Genomic DNA, 13,765 nt, shown 5'->3' on the forward strand with positions numbered 1-13,765 from the left:
TGCACTCACATACATGCAGGCAATACATTCATACACATAAAATATAAATAACAAATATTTTTTAAAATCTTGAGTACTTATATTTATTTGTATTTTAGGTATATGAGTACTTTAACTGCATTATGTAAGTGCATCATGTGTGCCATGCCCATGGAGGCCAGAAAGAGGGTATCAGATCTCCTGTGACTGGAGTAGGTGGTTGTTAGCTACCATGTGGGTGTTGGGAACTGAACCCAGGTTTTCCACAAGAGCAGCTAGTGTGCTCTTGACCACTGAGCCATTCTCTCCAGCCTTTTCTTCATGGTTCTTAATATTTAGTTCTTAAAGTTATCATATACTCGCAAACATTTTTCCTACTCTTAAATATTCTGAGTCTTGGGGCTGTAGAGATGGCTCAGCAGTTAAGAACACTGGTTGTTCTTGCAGAAGACCTGGGTTTGAATCCCAGCACCTACATGGCAGCTAACAACTGTCCTTAACTCCAGTTTCAGGGGATCCTGCACCCTCCTCTGACATGGGCATGCACTTACATGCATGCACAACCTGCATGCAGGCAATACACACATACACATAAAATAAAATATAATAAATATTATGAGTCTTCCAGCTTATCTACTTCTAAATAAGTTATCTCTTAAATATCTTTCAACCATAATTAAGAAATAGCCCATTATTTATAATTAGTTAAGCAAATAATGGATAATGGATAGTGGTATTAAGTCACCACACAGTTCTGCCTTCCCTCAGCCTCCTTTATGTGAAGTCCTTTGAGACTAGAGACTTTTTGAAATTTGGGGACTTTCTCATTTGTGTTGTCAGTATAACTTATGATAGCCTGATAGCCATGATGAGGTCTATGACAGCACCTCATAATCAAACATCAGTAGGTCTACCGCAAACCACTCACATTTTTAGCTGACATGGAATAAGACTATAAATGGTTTTACAACCATTCAGAAGTAGTTTTGTTGGTAAATGAATTTAAACTGAAATTACTTTTTAAAATTGTTTTGTGGGGCTGGAGAGATGACTCAGCAGTTAAGAACACAAGCTTCTCTTGCAGAAGACCCGGGTTCAATTTCCAACACCCACATGGCAGCTAACGACCCTCTGTAACTCCAGTTCCAGGAGATCCAATGCCCCCTTCTGACCTCCATGGGCAATGCACATCATACAGGTACACTTACACACTTGCAGGCAATATAATCATACGCATAAAATAAAAATATTTTTTTTAAAATGTTAAGAAAGGACAGTAAAGGAATGTATTTTCATGGAGTAATTTCTAAATGAAACTTGTGCATGGCTCTGATTACTAGGATCCCTTAGATGATAGAATCAGCACACATGCTCAGGAGACATTGACAACATGATGCAGCCTTTTAAAGGAATGAAAAATTGATTGTATTAAAACCAGAGAAAAATCCTGTGCAAATACATTTATTTTGTAGCTTAAGCAAGACAACTCATAGTGAAAATGCTACTCCAAGATTAGAGTTGGCCATGCAGACAACTGCAAAACCAAGTTGTTTCCAATACCATCAAGAAGGGTTGCTTCCTTTGTAACATGAACTCCATGTTGCTCACATTAACATATCACCCTGAATACCTATTACTGAGATATATACAACCCACTGATCATCTCAGCTCCAAGCCAGAGGAAGCCTGCACATCTGCCAAGGAAGCAGACAGCATGGCAGATGGTAGTTTATTATTCTAAAGCCAGTAGTTCAGCAGTGTGACCACAGAGACACCAACACAGCACACCCAGAAGAACCAGCATCAGCCAGAGGACAACCTACCCTATATTTCTTGAGAACACAAATACCTGTGAGATACCTTAGGCTGGTACTCACTGGGGTCAGAGCTATCACCAGGTTTGAGCACAAATGGTTGGAGTTTCTCAGGTTAACTCAGCAGAAACTTTACCCACAGTTTTGTGTGAGTCTCTTGATACCCTGGTAAAGATCCTCTAACCAAAGTGTAACTTCCTAAAGGGCTGAGTGGAAGGTACCAAGATCGGGAAAAACTACAATGAAAGCTAGGAAGCACTGCTCTGTTTTACATATATTATACTTTAGCTTGTTTGGTTGCAAAGTGGTAAGTTCACAGGATCCTAGAGGGGCGAGTCAGCTAATCAAGACATGCCACCTTGCCTTTAAAAGCATAGTGGCCCAAGGAGATAAGGTGGTTTTGTTAAAGGCATAGAACATGGTAGCAACAGGCTAGATCAGAATGCAGTGACCTAACCCTCATTTAGGAGCGTTCACTTGTGTAAGTGGCTGAATGTTCAATAAGGAAGATGAGATAACATAAATGCATTTTAATGCAACAAACAAACCATCCTAAATGGGTTGAAAACTATGTGTGTGGAGGGAAATCCCAGTAAAAGTTGATGCCTTCTGCCCCAAATCTACCACTCAGTCCCAGCCTTAGGCATTAATCAGCTCTCTCTCTTTCTCTCTCTCACTCTCTCTTTCTCTCTCTCTCTCTCTCTCTCCTCTCTCTCGCTCTCTCTCTCACACACACACACACATACACACACAACTTTAGTGGATGGAGATTTCTTGCTATAAAAAGACAGAATACATCTGCAGAAAAACAGAACTATGTTTCTCAGTCCAGGTCTTTGTGTGAGATCTGAGAAACTGGCTTATTTTCTAGAGCAAAAGGTGGTTCTGAAATGAGAAGATCATCCTCGCCAAAGGAGGAGTTCTGGTCAGTGTTCACAAAGTTGGGGATGTCAAACTTCATGAACCTGTTCAGCTCCTCCTCTTGCCGCCCACTGCTTCTGATGGCTTCCTGGAGTTGGACATCACTGTCAATGGCTGTCGTTTGCTGACAAGCTTTGACCTTGTCCAAGTGCTCCACTTCGTTGATGTAGCAGTGAAAGAGAGACCTGGACTCCTCATTGCCCTGACGAGAAAACACCTTATCGGGTTCCAGTGGTTTTCCAAAGTCCGACACAAAGCTGTTCATTCTGAATCTCTTCTCTGAGGACTCTGTATTGCTATAAAGAAAACAAAATAAAGGTTGTGGGTGCTGTAGTTTGTTTGCCTGTGGGCTCATGGTTTTCTGCATGTACAGAAGGCCAGGATATTTCATAAAGCACTAACTGGGTGTCCCTTGAGGGCAGGCAGACAAGCATTACCAGTGAGAAAGGGTCTTGAATCCCCTGGAACTGGAGTTATGGATGGTTGTTAGCTGCCATGTGGGTGCTGTGAATCAAACCTCAGTCCTCTGCAAGAGCAGTCAGTGCTCTTAACTGCTGGGCCATCTCTCCAGCCCATGATGTCACTTCTGAACACACAACTCCAAAGCAAAAACCATCAGATGAGAGCCCTTGGATTGTCCTGAAGACAGATATAGTGCTGAAGAATCCCCCCAACATCCTATAAGACTAAATCAACTAAACAAAAATTGTCTGATTTCAGAAGTCAGCAATCTGAGGAGTTTCACACTTAAGCAGCTGAGGAACTCCTAGGGTAGATCCATCTCCTAGCACAACTGCCTGGATAATGTCAGGCAAGCAAGTGACCTCAGAAACTTTATATTTTCTGTGCTGTTACTAGCAAGCCTAGTTAACATATTTCCTTGCTTACTAAACAAATGTGTTTAGGAGATCTAGAATACAGTGTTCAATATGTTACATATTTAGAAGTCAGACACTACAAACTCTGAAGGTGTGTTTTAATGCCAGTTTCAGTGGTCTCCTTTGTCTTTCAGTAAATGATTTAGCTCATGATTGCCACTTTACTAGGAATTAAAAGATGTTTGTAAATGGAGACAGTGTGCCAGCAGCTTAATAAACTGCTAGAATGCCCCCATAGAAAAAGGAAAAGGGGGATTAAAGCACTCAGAAACTATGGTTAAGACAGCTGAGATTCACAGCATTTTCAGACAGCAAGGAGCAGGGTGCTGGCTGGTACAACAGCAGGCTCAAGTCCAGCTGTGTGCAGTGGCCTCTCGTGTGAGCTTCATGTCACCAGACACTTGCTGTAGAGCTAAAACCAAGAGACCAAGGACCAAGAGTTTTGTCCCTCTAGGGAAAATACAGGTCAGTAGACACTAAAGTCCCTTGAGTGGCTCCCTGGCCTCTTCCCTGTAAGGTCAAAATAGTGATCCTATAACCCCTTGTTGTGTTCTAATCGTCTCTTAGTATGACAACAGCGTGATATGTCTGATTTTCCCTCAAAACAGTTCATCCTGGTGCACTTAGAGTCTGGCAAGTATTACATGCTCAAACACAGCATCCTCTTTCTTCTTTAACTGACAAACTGAAGGACCTAAACATTATCTGCATTTTCACTTCCGAAGGTTTCAGTAACCCATGATCCGAAAGGATTCATGGAAAGTTCCAGAAATGATTTATAACTGTTGTAATTATTGTTGTTTATCTAGTTTTATCTTTCTCTAGTAGTTTAAAAGACTTTAGTACAAAAATTCATACTTGGTGAAAAAGTAATAAAATACCCTGAAAATTTTAAACTATTACAAAGGGAGATTGGAGAAAACCCATCTGGAAAGACATAGCAGGCTTATGGATTGGAAGACTTCACACAAGAAAGCGATGTAGCCACCACCAAGTTAGAGCAGCGTGCTGGTTAGTTTTAAGGGCCAACTTGACACAGCCTGGAATCACCTAAGAAGAGAGTATTAATGAGGAATTATCTAGGTGAAAAAGTAATAAAATACCCTGAAAATTTTAAACTATTACAAAGGGAGATTGGAGAAAACCCATCTGGAAAGACATAGCAGGCTTATGGATTGGAAGACTTCACACAAGAAAGCGATGTAGCCACCACCAAGTTAGAGCAGCGTGCTGGTTAGTTTTAAGGGCCAACTTGACACAGCCTGGAATCACCTAAGAAGAGAGTATTAATGAGGAATTATCTAGATGAGGTTGACCTGTGGGCATGTCTGTGGGATTGTCTTGTTTGTTGACTGAGAAGGAGGACTCAGCCCACTGTGGGCAGCACCACTCCCTAGGCAGGAGGTCCTGAACTATAGAAGACTGGGGAAATCTAGGGGAGAGCAAACAACAGGACCGCATTTATTTCTCTCTGCTCTTGACTTCGGATCTTATGTGAATAGCTGTTTTTTATTCCTGCCTCCAGCCTCCCCTCAATGATGGACTATGACCTGGAATTGTAAGCCAAATAAATCCTTCCTCTCTAAAGTTGCTTTTGATCAGGCTATTTTATCACAACAATAGAAATGAAACTATAACAAGCAGTTTGACAGATGAAGCCCTTCCGTTTGTGTTTGCTTACATTTATTTTCTAATACTTCTTACAGTTGTTTTCTATATTTAATGCAGGTTGTATAAGCATTATCTACACACTTATTCCAGAACAAGCCACTTTGCCATTGCTGGAATTGGAACCTATTGCCTTTCCTTCTTGTGGCCCTTCATGTGTCTGTGATCCATCTCTGATTCTTCCAATCTGCAATAGGGTGTTCTATGGGAACACTGGGTGTTTCTTTCCATCTGTCTTCCTTCTCTGTGTTATGTCTGCTTCTTCACATCTCTGTCATGTCACCGCCCCTTAAGTTCTTGAGGGCAATCACTATGTGTTTCTTGCCTACATCCCCAGCGCCAATGGCACCAGCAGGTAATGCTTTTGTTGAAAAATGAATAATGAATGAATGAATGAATGAATTCACATCTCTGTCATGTCACCGCCCCTTAAGTTCTTGAGGGCAATCACTATGTGTTTCTTGCCTACATCCCCAGCGCCAATGGCACCAGCAGGTAATGCTTTTGTTGAAAAATGAATGAATGAATGAATGAATGAATGAATACATTAGTCTTAAAGAGATCTATAAAGCTCTCCTACATCTCCTATATGGCTTGAAATAAATTCAATGGCATCATCTAAGACTAAAATCAGAAGCAGATGAATCTGAATGGAGAAATAACTGACCCTGGGTGTAGACTCCAGAGGCAGGAATATGGAAGTCCAACAAATCAACTGCATGCAGGTTTCTCCTGTAGCTACATTTGGCTTCAGGAAACCACCTTTTCTTTAACTTCCTCCCAAATGCTCCCCATATCTCCAAGCCCTACTCTAGAGTCTGCCTCAGAGCTTCTTCCCAAGAGTTCTTGGAAATCACAGACCATATGGTACTTTGCACGTTCCACAACTGGCCCGCTGGGGGTGGAGGTTGCAGGGGCTCAGATACCATAGGGAGGAGGGTCTTCTTGCTATTTGTGTATGGGAATAGCCCTAAAAGAAGGCAGTGAAAACCTGTAGACATGTCCAGCACTGCAGTGCAGCGTTGTCATCTACAAAGCTCCTGCTCAAGAGCCTCAAGTTACAAGCTAGAGAGATGGCTCAGTGGTAAAAGCACTTCCTGCTCTTCCAGTGACCCTAGTTTCAGGTCTAGCACTCATGTCAAGTGGCTCACAGCCACCTGTAAGTCCAGCTGCAGAGGATCCTACACCCTCTTCTTGGCGTTACTGATAGGATTCATAAAAGGTGTGCCTATAATGGCTTGGGTACCACTCCACAGGCTCTATGCTACCATGAAAGAGAAGAGAGGAGAAAGCTAGCTGCAGCTTCAGCCCCTCAAATTTGAGGATTCTACAGAAAGGTAATTCTCACAACCTCTATTACAGCAGTTAAAGAAGCTTAAAGCTAACTTATCCTACCATGACTCCAGCTATAACTGTGAAAATAGAATATTACAAGGTTCAACATCTTAAATGCTACCTTAGCTAAAATTATATCTGAAACCAGAAGTCACAAACTTCAAAGGCTGGAACCTTGAAAGAGTAAGCAAGCCATTGGTACCATCCTGAGAAGAGCATCCAAAGACTATGTTCCAGAACACATCATCACCAAGAACTCTGGTAGACTTCCTCATTTGTGACAGGTTCATCCTCAGTTTACACAATGAGACCTACAGCTCAGATAACTAGCAGACTCTGAAGTCCTCCTGTGCCATCCTAAGGTTTGGAAAAAAATGCCTGTTCATTTTGATAGAAACCTTAACCCATTTCTTTGTTGTTTTGTTTTGCCATTTGGTATTCTTTAATTTTAATTTAGATTTGCCTTATTGACTCCAATATCTTAACAGACTGTTCTGCCATGTGGACTTTTCTTCTCACCATAAGCTTCACCCTATATTCTCTCAGCCTCTGGAATTCTCAGCACCTTGAGTAGACAGTGTCTCACAGCAGGGCCCATCCACCCCCCAACCCATGCAGTGACTGTCTTTACTCTCCATGGTACTCCACCTGGCCTGCTCATCTACCTTCATCTCCACAATGGTGCTCTGCCTGATAGTCCTGACCTTCCAGCACTCTCCACCACTACTGTGGAGAAACCTGAGGTGAAACCTTCCATCTCGGAGGTAAAACCTTCCATCTCAGAGGGACAAGCCTTAAGACACAGAATGTTCTAAGGGGGGGTGAAAATTCCATCCTGCAGGGAAGATCCTTAAGCTAAGGAAGTAAACAACTCAAAAGTTTTCAGGAAGTCCTTGAAACTCACCAGGTACATTAGACTCCCTTATTTCCAAGCTATAGAAGCCCCAGGACTCCTGAGAGACACTCTCAGACCAGTTGAGCTGCCTGGAACAGACACTCTCTACCTTGTCAAGCTCCCCGCAGGTTGCGCAGTGCAATCCTGCTTTTGTGAGCTGTGTTGGGGGGGGGCTTTTGGTGATGCAGCTGTCATTGAGTCATTCCTGCTCCTATAAGTAATCCCTCATCCATATTTCCATAATTAACCAGTAAATGAAAGTTCCCAGAAAAAAACCTTGCATCTTCACATTGAACCTTCTTCAACGCTTATCAACTGAGTAGAATTTCAGTGACTGTAGAGTTTGGAATGTTGCTGGTCCAGAGCCTAATTACAATTTATCTTGGGTCATCTTTAGCCCCCTAAATAGCCATTCCTTGTCCATCTCTGTGTCTGACTTAACATCTTATGACTACAGACTACCTTTTAGAGTGTATTAACTTAACCAAACCCTAGTTTCTACCAATCCAAGGGCTATGATGCTGTCAGATAGCATCCAAGGCCCATGACAGAGTTCACCCTGCTTTACTATAACCCACCTCTCTGATGTCTCCACCAATGTGTTTGGAAAGTGTCTGGATTTATGTCTTTCTTTGTTCTGTTACAAAAAATTTATGAAACTTATTATGTCGGAACATGGAATTTTGGGGTAACCTGAATCTCTGTTCCCAGGCCATGGCCACTCATATTTGGCTCCAGAATAAACTATCTCTCATCCCCTTTGAAGTGAGAGTTATGCTTTTTGCATCAACAAAACCAAATAAAACTCATTGGTTCACCAAGCTGTACTTTGGTGGTAAACTTACTTTAGTCTGCCTTAGTTCACCCAGAAATACTGTCATCCAGCACCCAGCAATCGCCTCACTCACCCTACAGTCCAGCCACAAAAAAACCTCATTGTTCCTCCCTATGCTTCTACTTGTAATGTCCTTCTACCCAAGAGGCCCCTCCCTTGATCCAGTCATGGCTTCCATGGAGAGACTTTGATCTGGGAACAGGAAGGCAAGCATCTGTCCACCATCTTTTCCTGATTCCTCTCACAGGTCATCCTTTTCGGCTTTCTGTCAGAGCTTTCATTCCTATAGTCAGATGTTCATGTTGGCACACCTTAGTGTCCCTCAAACAGCTTTGCAGGACTTGGGCCTCGATTAATGCTCTATGAAATACAGAGCACTGTATCTACAGGCTTGTCTAAACCTGACTGTTATGAGATGTACAATCACTCCGGGACTTGTATTTTTGTGACAGAAAGACTAATAAAAGTCAGGAAGACAGACCCCTTCCCACGTCTACCAGCAAAGGACCACACAAGTTATGCTCCAAGTTATCCCCAAACGAATTTCCAGATTCCTAAGCGTGTTTACAAATGAAGTGCTTGCAGCTGGGCTGAGCCTTTGGCTGCCAAAGACCATGAGCATCCACTCAGTGGATGGGGACACTTGCCACTTCTAGCAGTCACTTCCACCGGGCTTTTAAAGGTGGACAAGCTAAGGAAGGAAAGTCCTCCTACTTCTGTGAGGAAATCGTCACCACCCCTGGAATCACAGCCTGTGCTGAGGGCTTTATGCACCATGTAATCTGCCTAACAGAGGTATTGAGCACAGCCTCCTGCAAGAGCCTTCTATGTATCACCTTTTGGTGATTAGCAGGGAGCTGTCAGGTGGCATGGGCATGAAAAATTCTACTACCTTTAAACTCCTCTCAGCACAGTCCCGGGTAAGCCATAGCTGTGCACTCAGCCCTGCCTCCTAATAGCTGAGAAACTAAAGATAACTCCTCAACACGAACAAAGATTTATCGATCAAATCCCATACTTAAAACAACTTCTCTGCCTGGTTTCAGAGGTCAGCTCCTTGGGATCCCTTGCCTTCCTTAGCAATCACTCACCACATCTGCACTCTGCCAGCTAGTTCTGGTCTGTCTTCAGTGCCAGTGATTTCCAAGCACTGACATTTTCCTGCTGTTAGCGCTGGTCACACACTCCCATCCTTTAGTGAGTGCTAAATTCAGCTAAATTACAATTTGAGGCAAAATGCCATTCCCACTTTTACAAGGTCATGAGCAATCCTGTGCTCACCACAAATGAAAACCACTACCACCAGCAAAGGCCACAAAAGGAGTCTATTTGCGATCTATGGCTGAGACTTGATAATCTTTTACAAAGTCCAAAATATTCAATATAAAAATGAACCCAAGACATCCCCCTCTCTTGCTCTCTGGCAGATGTGTGCTAATGGGCTGTAATGCTCCAGCAAGACAGCACTCAGTGCAAATGGCATCTCAGCTGAGTAGAACCAAACAGCTCTTTCACTGCCCATACAGCATCCAGATAAGAGCTTCCCCCTACACACCACAGAAAATACTCCATGGGAATGATCCCCATCAAAGATGCTTCTTAGACTACAAGCTTTCTCCAAAGATTATGTTAGCTTTATAGCAGATTCTCTTCCTCAAATGCTCCTTTCCTCATGCTCACAGATACTTGGTTCTCTTCTTCTAGACATGTAGGTAATTATACTTCCTCAGATGTGGGAAGAAGAGTTGTGCACTGCTTCCTGGCTGAAGGACAGAAAGAGTGAAATCCTCACCTGTTCTCCTGTCACAACTCCAGGGGCTGAGGGGTGGGAACTGTACAGCTCTAAGAAGACAAGCTTCTGTCTGCCCCTTGCCAACTCTGGTGGCCACATCACTGAGGGAGACTCGGCCTCTGATGTATATCCCAGGAATCATCACTTTCTCAAAACGCAGCTTTAGCCTAATTATCCTTCCCAATGCCATACCTTAACACTGTCTCAGAGTATGTGAAGAAGAATTTAAAGTGTGGCCCTGAGGGCTGGTCCCTTATTTTGCTGAGAGTAAAAATTTCTCCTTCACCTTGTTAGAAGCCTGTAGGATTACAGTGTACCTGCTCAGTGACTGAGCATCAATTCAGAATGATTCCTTAAGGAAATGGACTAGACCAGGTTCCTCAGAGAAAAAACAGAGCTCTGTGTGTGTGTGTGTGTGTGTGTGTGTGTGTGTGTGTGTGTAAAGAGAGATTTGCATTAAGAAACTGGCTCATCCAAACTCTGCAGAGTAAGCCTGGCAGGCTAGAGATGCAAGAGGAGCTGAGGTTCAGCCTGCTGGAAGAATTCCTGTCTGGGGTATCGGTCTTACTCTATAAAGGTGTTCAGCTAAGTGGATGAGGCTGGCTCACCTTAGGAAAGGTGATCTGCATTGCTCAAAGTAAGCAAATTTAAATGCTAAGCTCATCTAAAAAGTACCTGCATAAAATAACTTGAATAGTGTTTGACCAAATAGCTAGATATCATGGCCTAGCTAAGCTGACATATAAAATTAACTATCACAGGACATCACATTGTATTTTGTGCTAGGATCTTCCCAGCTATAAAAGTCGTCTGCCTCCTGGGTCACATAAGCTCTGTCTCAATAACCCTACAAATGCCCATCTGCATGCCTAAGAAAAGGGATGATAATTAGGTGTTTCTATTCCAGGATCGGTCTGTAAATTGTGCCTTAATCTGGTGTTTTTCCCCCTTAGCTTTTCTCACTGTTACAAACCTCACGATATGTTCAGATTTCCTGAGCCAGGTGTGGTGGCATAGTCCTTTAATCCCAGCATCCAGGAGGCAGAGGCAGGAAGATCTCTGAGTGTTGGAGGCCAGCCTTGTCAAGTTCCAGGCTAGCTGGGGCTACAGAGAGACCTTGTCTCCAAAAACAAAAACAACAAAACAGATTTTCGAGGACAACACACGAAAAGCAAAGGTGTGCACGGCCACATCACTGAAGGAGACTCGGCCTCTGATGTATATCCCAGGAATCATCACTGTCTGAAAACGCAGCTTTAGCCTAATTATCCTTCCCAATGCCATACCTTAACACTGTCTCAGAGTATGTGAAGAAGAATTTAAAGTGTGGCCCTGAGGGCTGGTCCCTTATTTTACTGAGAGTAAAAATTTCTCCTTCACCTTGTTAGAAGCCTGTAGGATTACAGTGTACCTGCTCAGTGACTGAGCATCAATTCAGAATGATTCCTTAAGGAAATGGACTAGACCAGGTTCCTCAGAGAAAAAACAGAACTCTGTGTGTGTGTGTGTGTGTGTGTGTGTGTGTGTGTGTGTGTGTGTAAAGAGAGATTTGCATTAAGAAACTGGCTCATCCAAACTCTGCAGAGTAAGCCTGGCAGGCTAGAGATGCAAGAGGAGCTGAGGTTCAGCCTGCTGGAAGAATTCCTGTCTGGGGTATCGGTCTTACTCTATAAAGGTGTTCAGCTAAGTGGATGAGGCTGGCTCACCTTAGGAAAGGTGATCTGCATTGCTCAAAGTAAGCAAATTTAAATGCTAAGCTCATCTAAAAAGTACCTGCATAAAATAACTTGAATAGTGTTTGACCAAATAGCTAGATATCATGGCCTAGCTAAGCTGACATATAAAATTAACTATCACAGGACATCACATTGTATTTTGTGCTAGGATCTTCCCAGCTATAAAAGTCGTCTGCCTCCTGGGTCACATAAGCTCTGTCTCAATAACCCTACAAATGCCCATCTGCATGCCTAAGAAAAGGGATGATAATTAGGTGTTTCTATTCCAGGATCAGTCTGTAAATTGTGCCTTAATCTGAAGTGTTTTTCCCCCTTAGTTTTTCTCACTGTTACAAACCACACTATATGTTCAGATTTCCTGGGCCAGGGGTGTGGCATAGTCCTTTAATCCCAGCATCCAGGAGGCAGAGGCGGGAAGATCTCTGAGTGTTGGAGGCCAGCCTTGTCAAGTTCCAGGCTAGCTGGGGCTACAGAGAGACCTTGTCTCCAAAAACAAAAACAACAAAACATTTTCGAGGACAACACACGAAAAGCAAAGGTGTGCATGGTGGTTTTTGAGAAGAGAGAGCAAGGGACAGAATATTTTTGATGGCTGTGAAAATCATTCTCAGCCATAAGTGTCCTTATGCTTTAGTTACTGTTATGTAGAATGCTTGTGTTTAAAGGATTTCTTCTAGTCCCTGAAGTGTTGAGAAAAGTGAGTGGTGGGCTGAACTGGGTTATTTGTTATAGTTGATGTATAGAACTAAAAACAAACAACAGGCAAGAGAGACCCAGGGAGACCCAGGCGTTAAGGAGTGCTGCTGCCAGCACTGGAGGGCAGGCTGACCTCTGTAAACATGTTAGCATTTGCTTATAATTTCTTCCATATAAATCCTTTATGGAATAAGAGGAAAATACACCCCAATTTCAATATGAAAATCTAGTTCAGATCCGCATGAAATGGCAGAAAAGGGCCAAGGAGCCTGATTTCACAAGGGCAACAAGAAGCAGAAACCAAGGAGGAGCGTGCAATCCCCCCCCAGCACTGGGATCACAGCAGCCACCCATCCACACCCTGCCTGCTTCCCCATCCTCTGGAGCAACCCCAGCCCTGGCACTGATCCCCATTTCTTCAGTGCCTGTTTCCGATATGCAGTAAAGTATATCAGGCATTCAGGAACAGTCTAGACTTACTCTTGGTGTGGGGCACCCGTCTTTGTCAGTAAAGTCAGCACAAAAAACATGAAAATCACAAAGACTGCAAGACCAACCCAAAATCCAATCACAATGGAATCTGTAAGACAGATAAGACTGGGATTAGTGTTTGACAGCATTCGAAAAGCTTACACATTCCAGGCATCTGAACTTTCTGGAAAGCTTCAGCATAGAAATATAACTCTTAAGGACTCTCAGTTTCCACAAGACAGTATAGGAGCCCCAAGAGATCATGGGTTATCTAGACCTTCCATTTTCTACTGGAATTAGAAGATATATCCCTTGTCTGTAGAGATGTTTTAAATGAATTGATTCAATCAACCGAGCTTAGGAATTTCTTTTCATATTGGAATGATTCAGGTCCAGGTCACTTTTGGCAGATGACAGAGAGATGGGCTCCTGACCCACATTACTCTTCTTCTACTGTTCAAACTGCTTCTCTGCACTAAGTACCATATTGAAGCTCAGATGCTCTGGTTCTTTTGTGAAGGAAACCTAAAAAGAAATAGGCTTGACCTACCTTGTTTCCATCCAGATTGAAGGGTGTCCACACAGAGCACTTTATACAGAACCAGGGTCTGAGAAGCTGGTTCTGGCTTTTGTCATTAGAATGACCACCTTTCCTCCTAATTACTCTGAGTTTAAAACCCATTTGTTTCCAACTAGATGAGGGATACTGTGTCCATGTGTTTGCTTTAGCTTCTGGCCATCACTT

The 13,765-nt window shown here is 43.0% G+C and overlaps 1 protein-coding gene across 3 annotated transcripts in view; it reads right to left on the bottom strand.

The window, feature by feature from the left end:
- Positions 1 to 1,190: 1,190 nt before the first annotated feature.
- The window catches only part of Mrap2 (melanocortin 2 receptor accessory protein 2), a 38,330-nt gene continuing 25,755 nt past the window's right edge, over positions 1,191 to 13,765 (bottom strand). For 2 of the 3 annotated variants that reach the window (XM_017794983.2, XM_008855605.2), the window contains exons 3-4: positions 13,030 to 13,129; positions 1,191 to 3,010 (exon numbers count right to left, since the gene is read on the bottom strand). In XM_017794983.2, the coding sequence (XP_017650472.1) occupies positions 2,617 to 3,010; positions 13,030 to 13,129 (494 nt within the window). In that variant the 3' untranslated portion in view covers positions 1,191 to 2,616. The remainder of the gene's footprint in view (positions 3,011 to 13,029; positions 13,130 to 13,765) is intronic. The other variant, XM_029557451.1, reaches the window with a different exon arrangement.

This window comes from Nannospalax galili, unplaced genomic scaffold (genome assembly GCF_000622305.1).
Source record: "Nannospalax galili isolate Female #2095 unplaced genomic scaffold, S.galili_v1.0 scaffold3528, whole genome shotgun sequence".
Classification (NCBI taxonomy): domain Eukaryota; kingdom Metazoa; phylum Chordata; class Mammalia; order Rodentia; family Spalacidae; genus Nannospalax; species Nannospalax galili.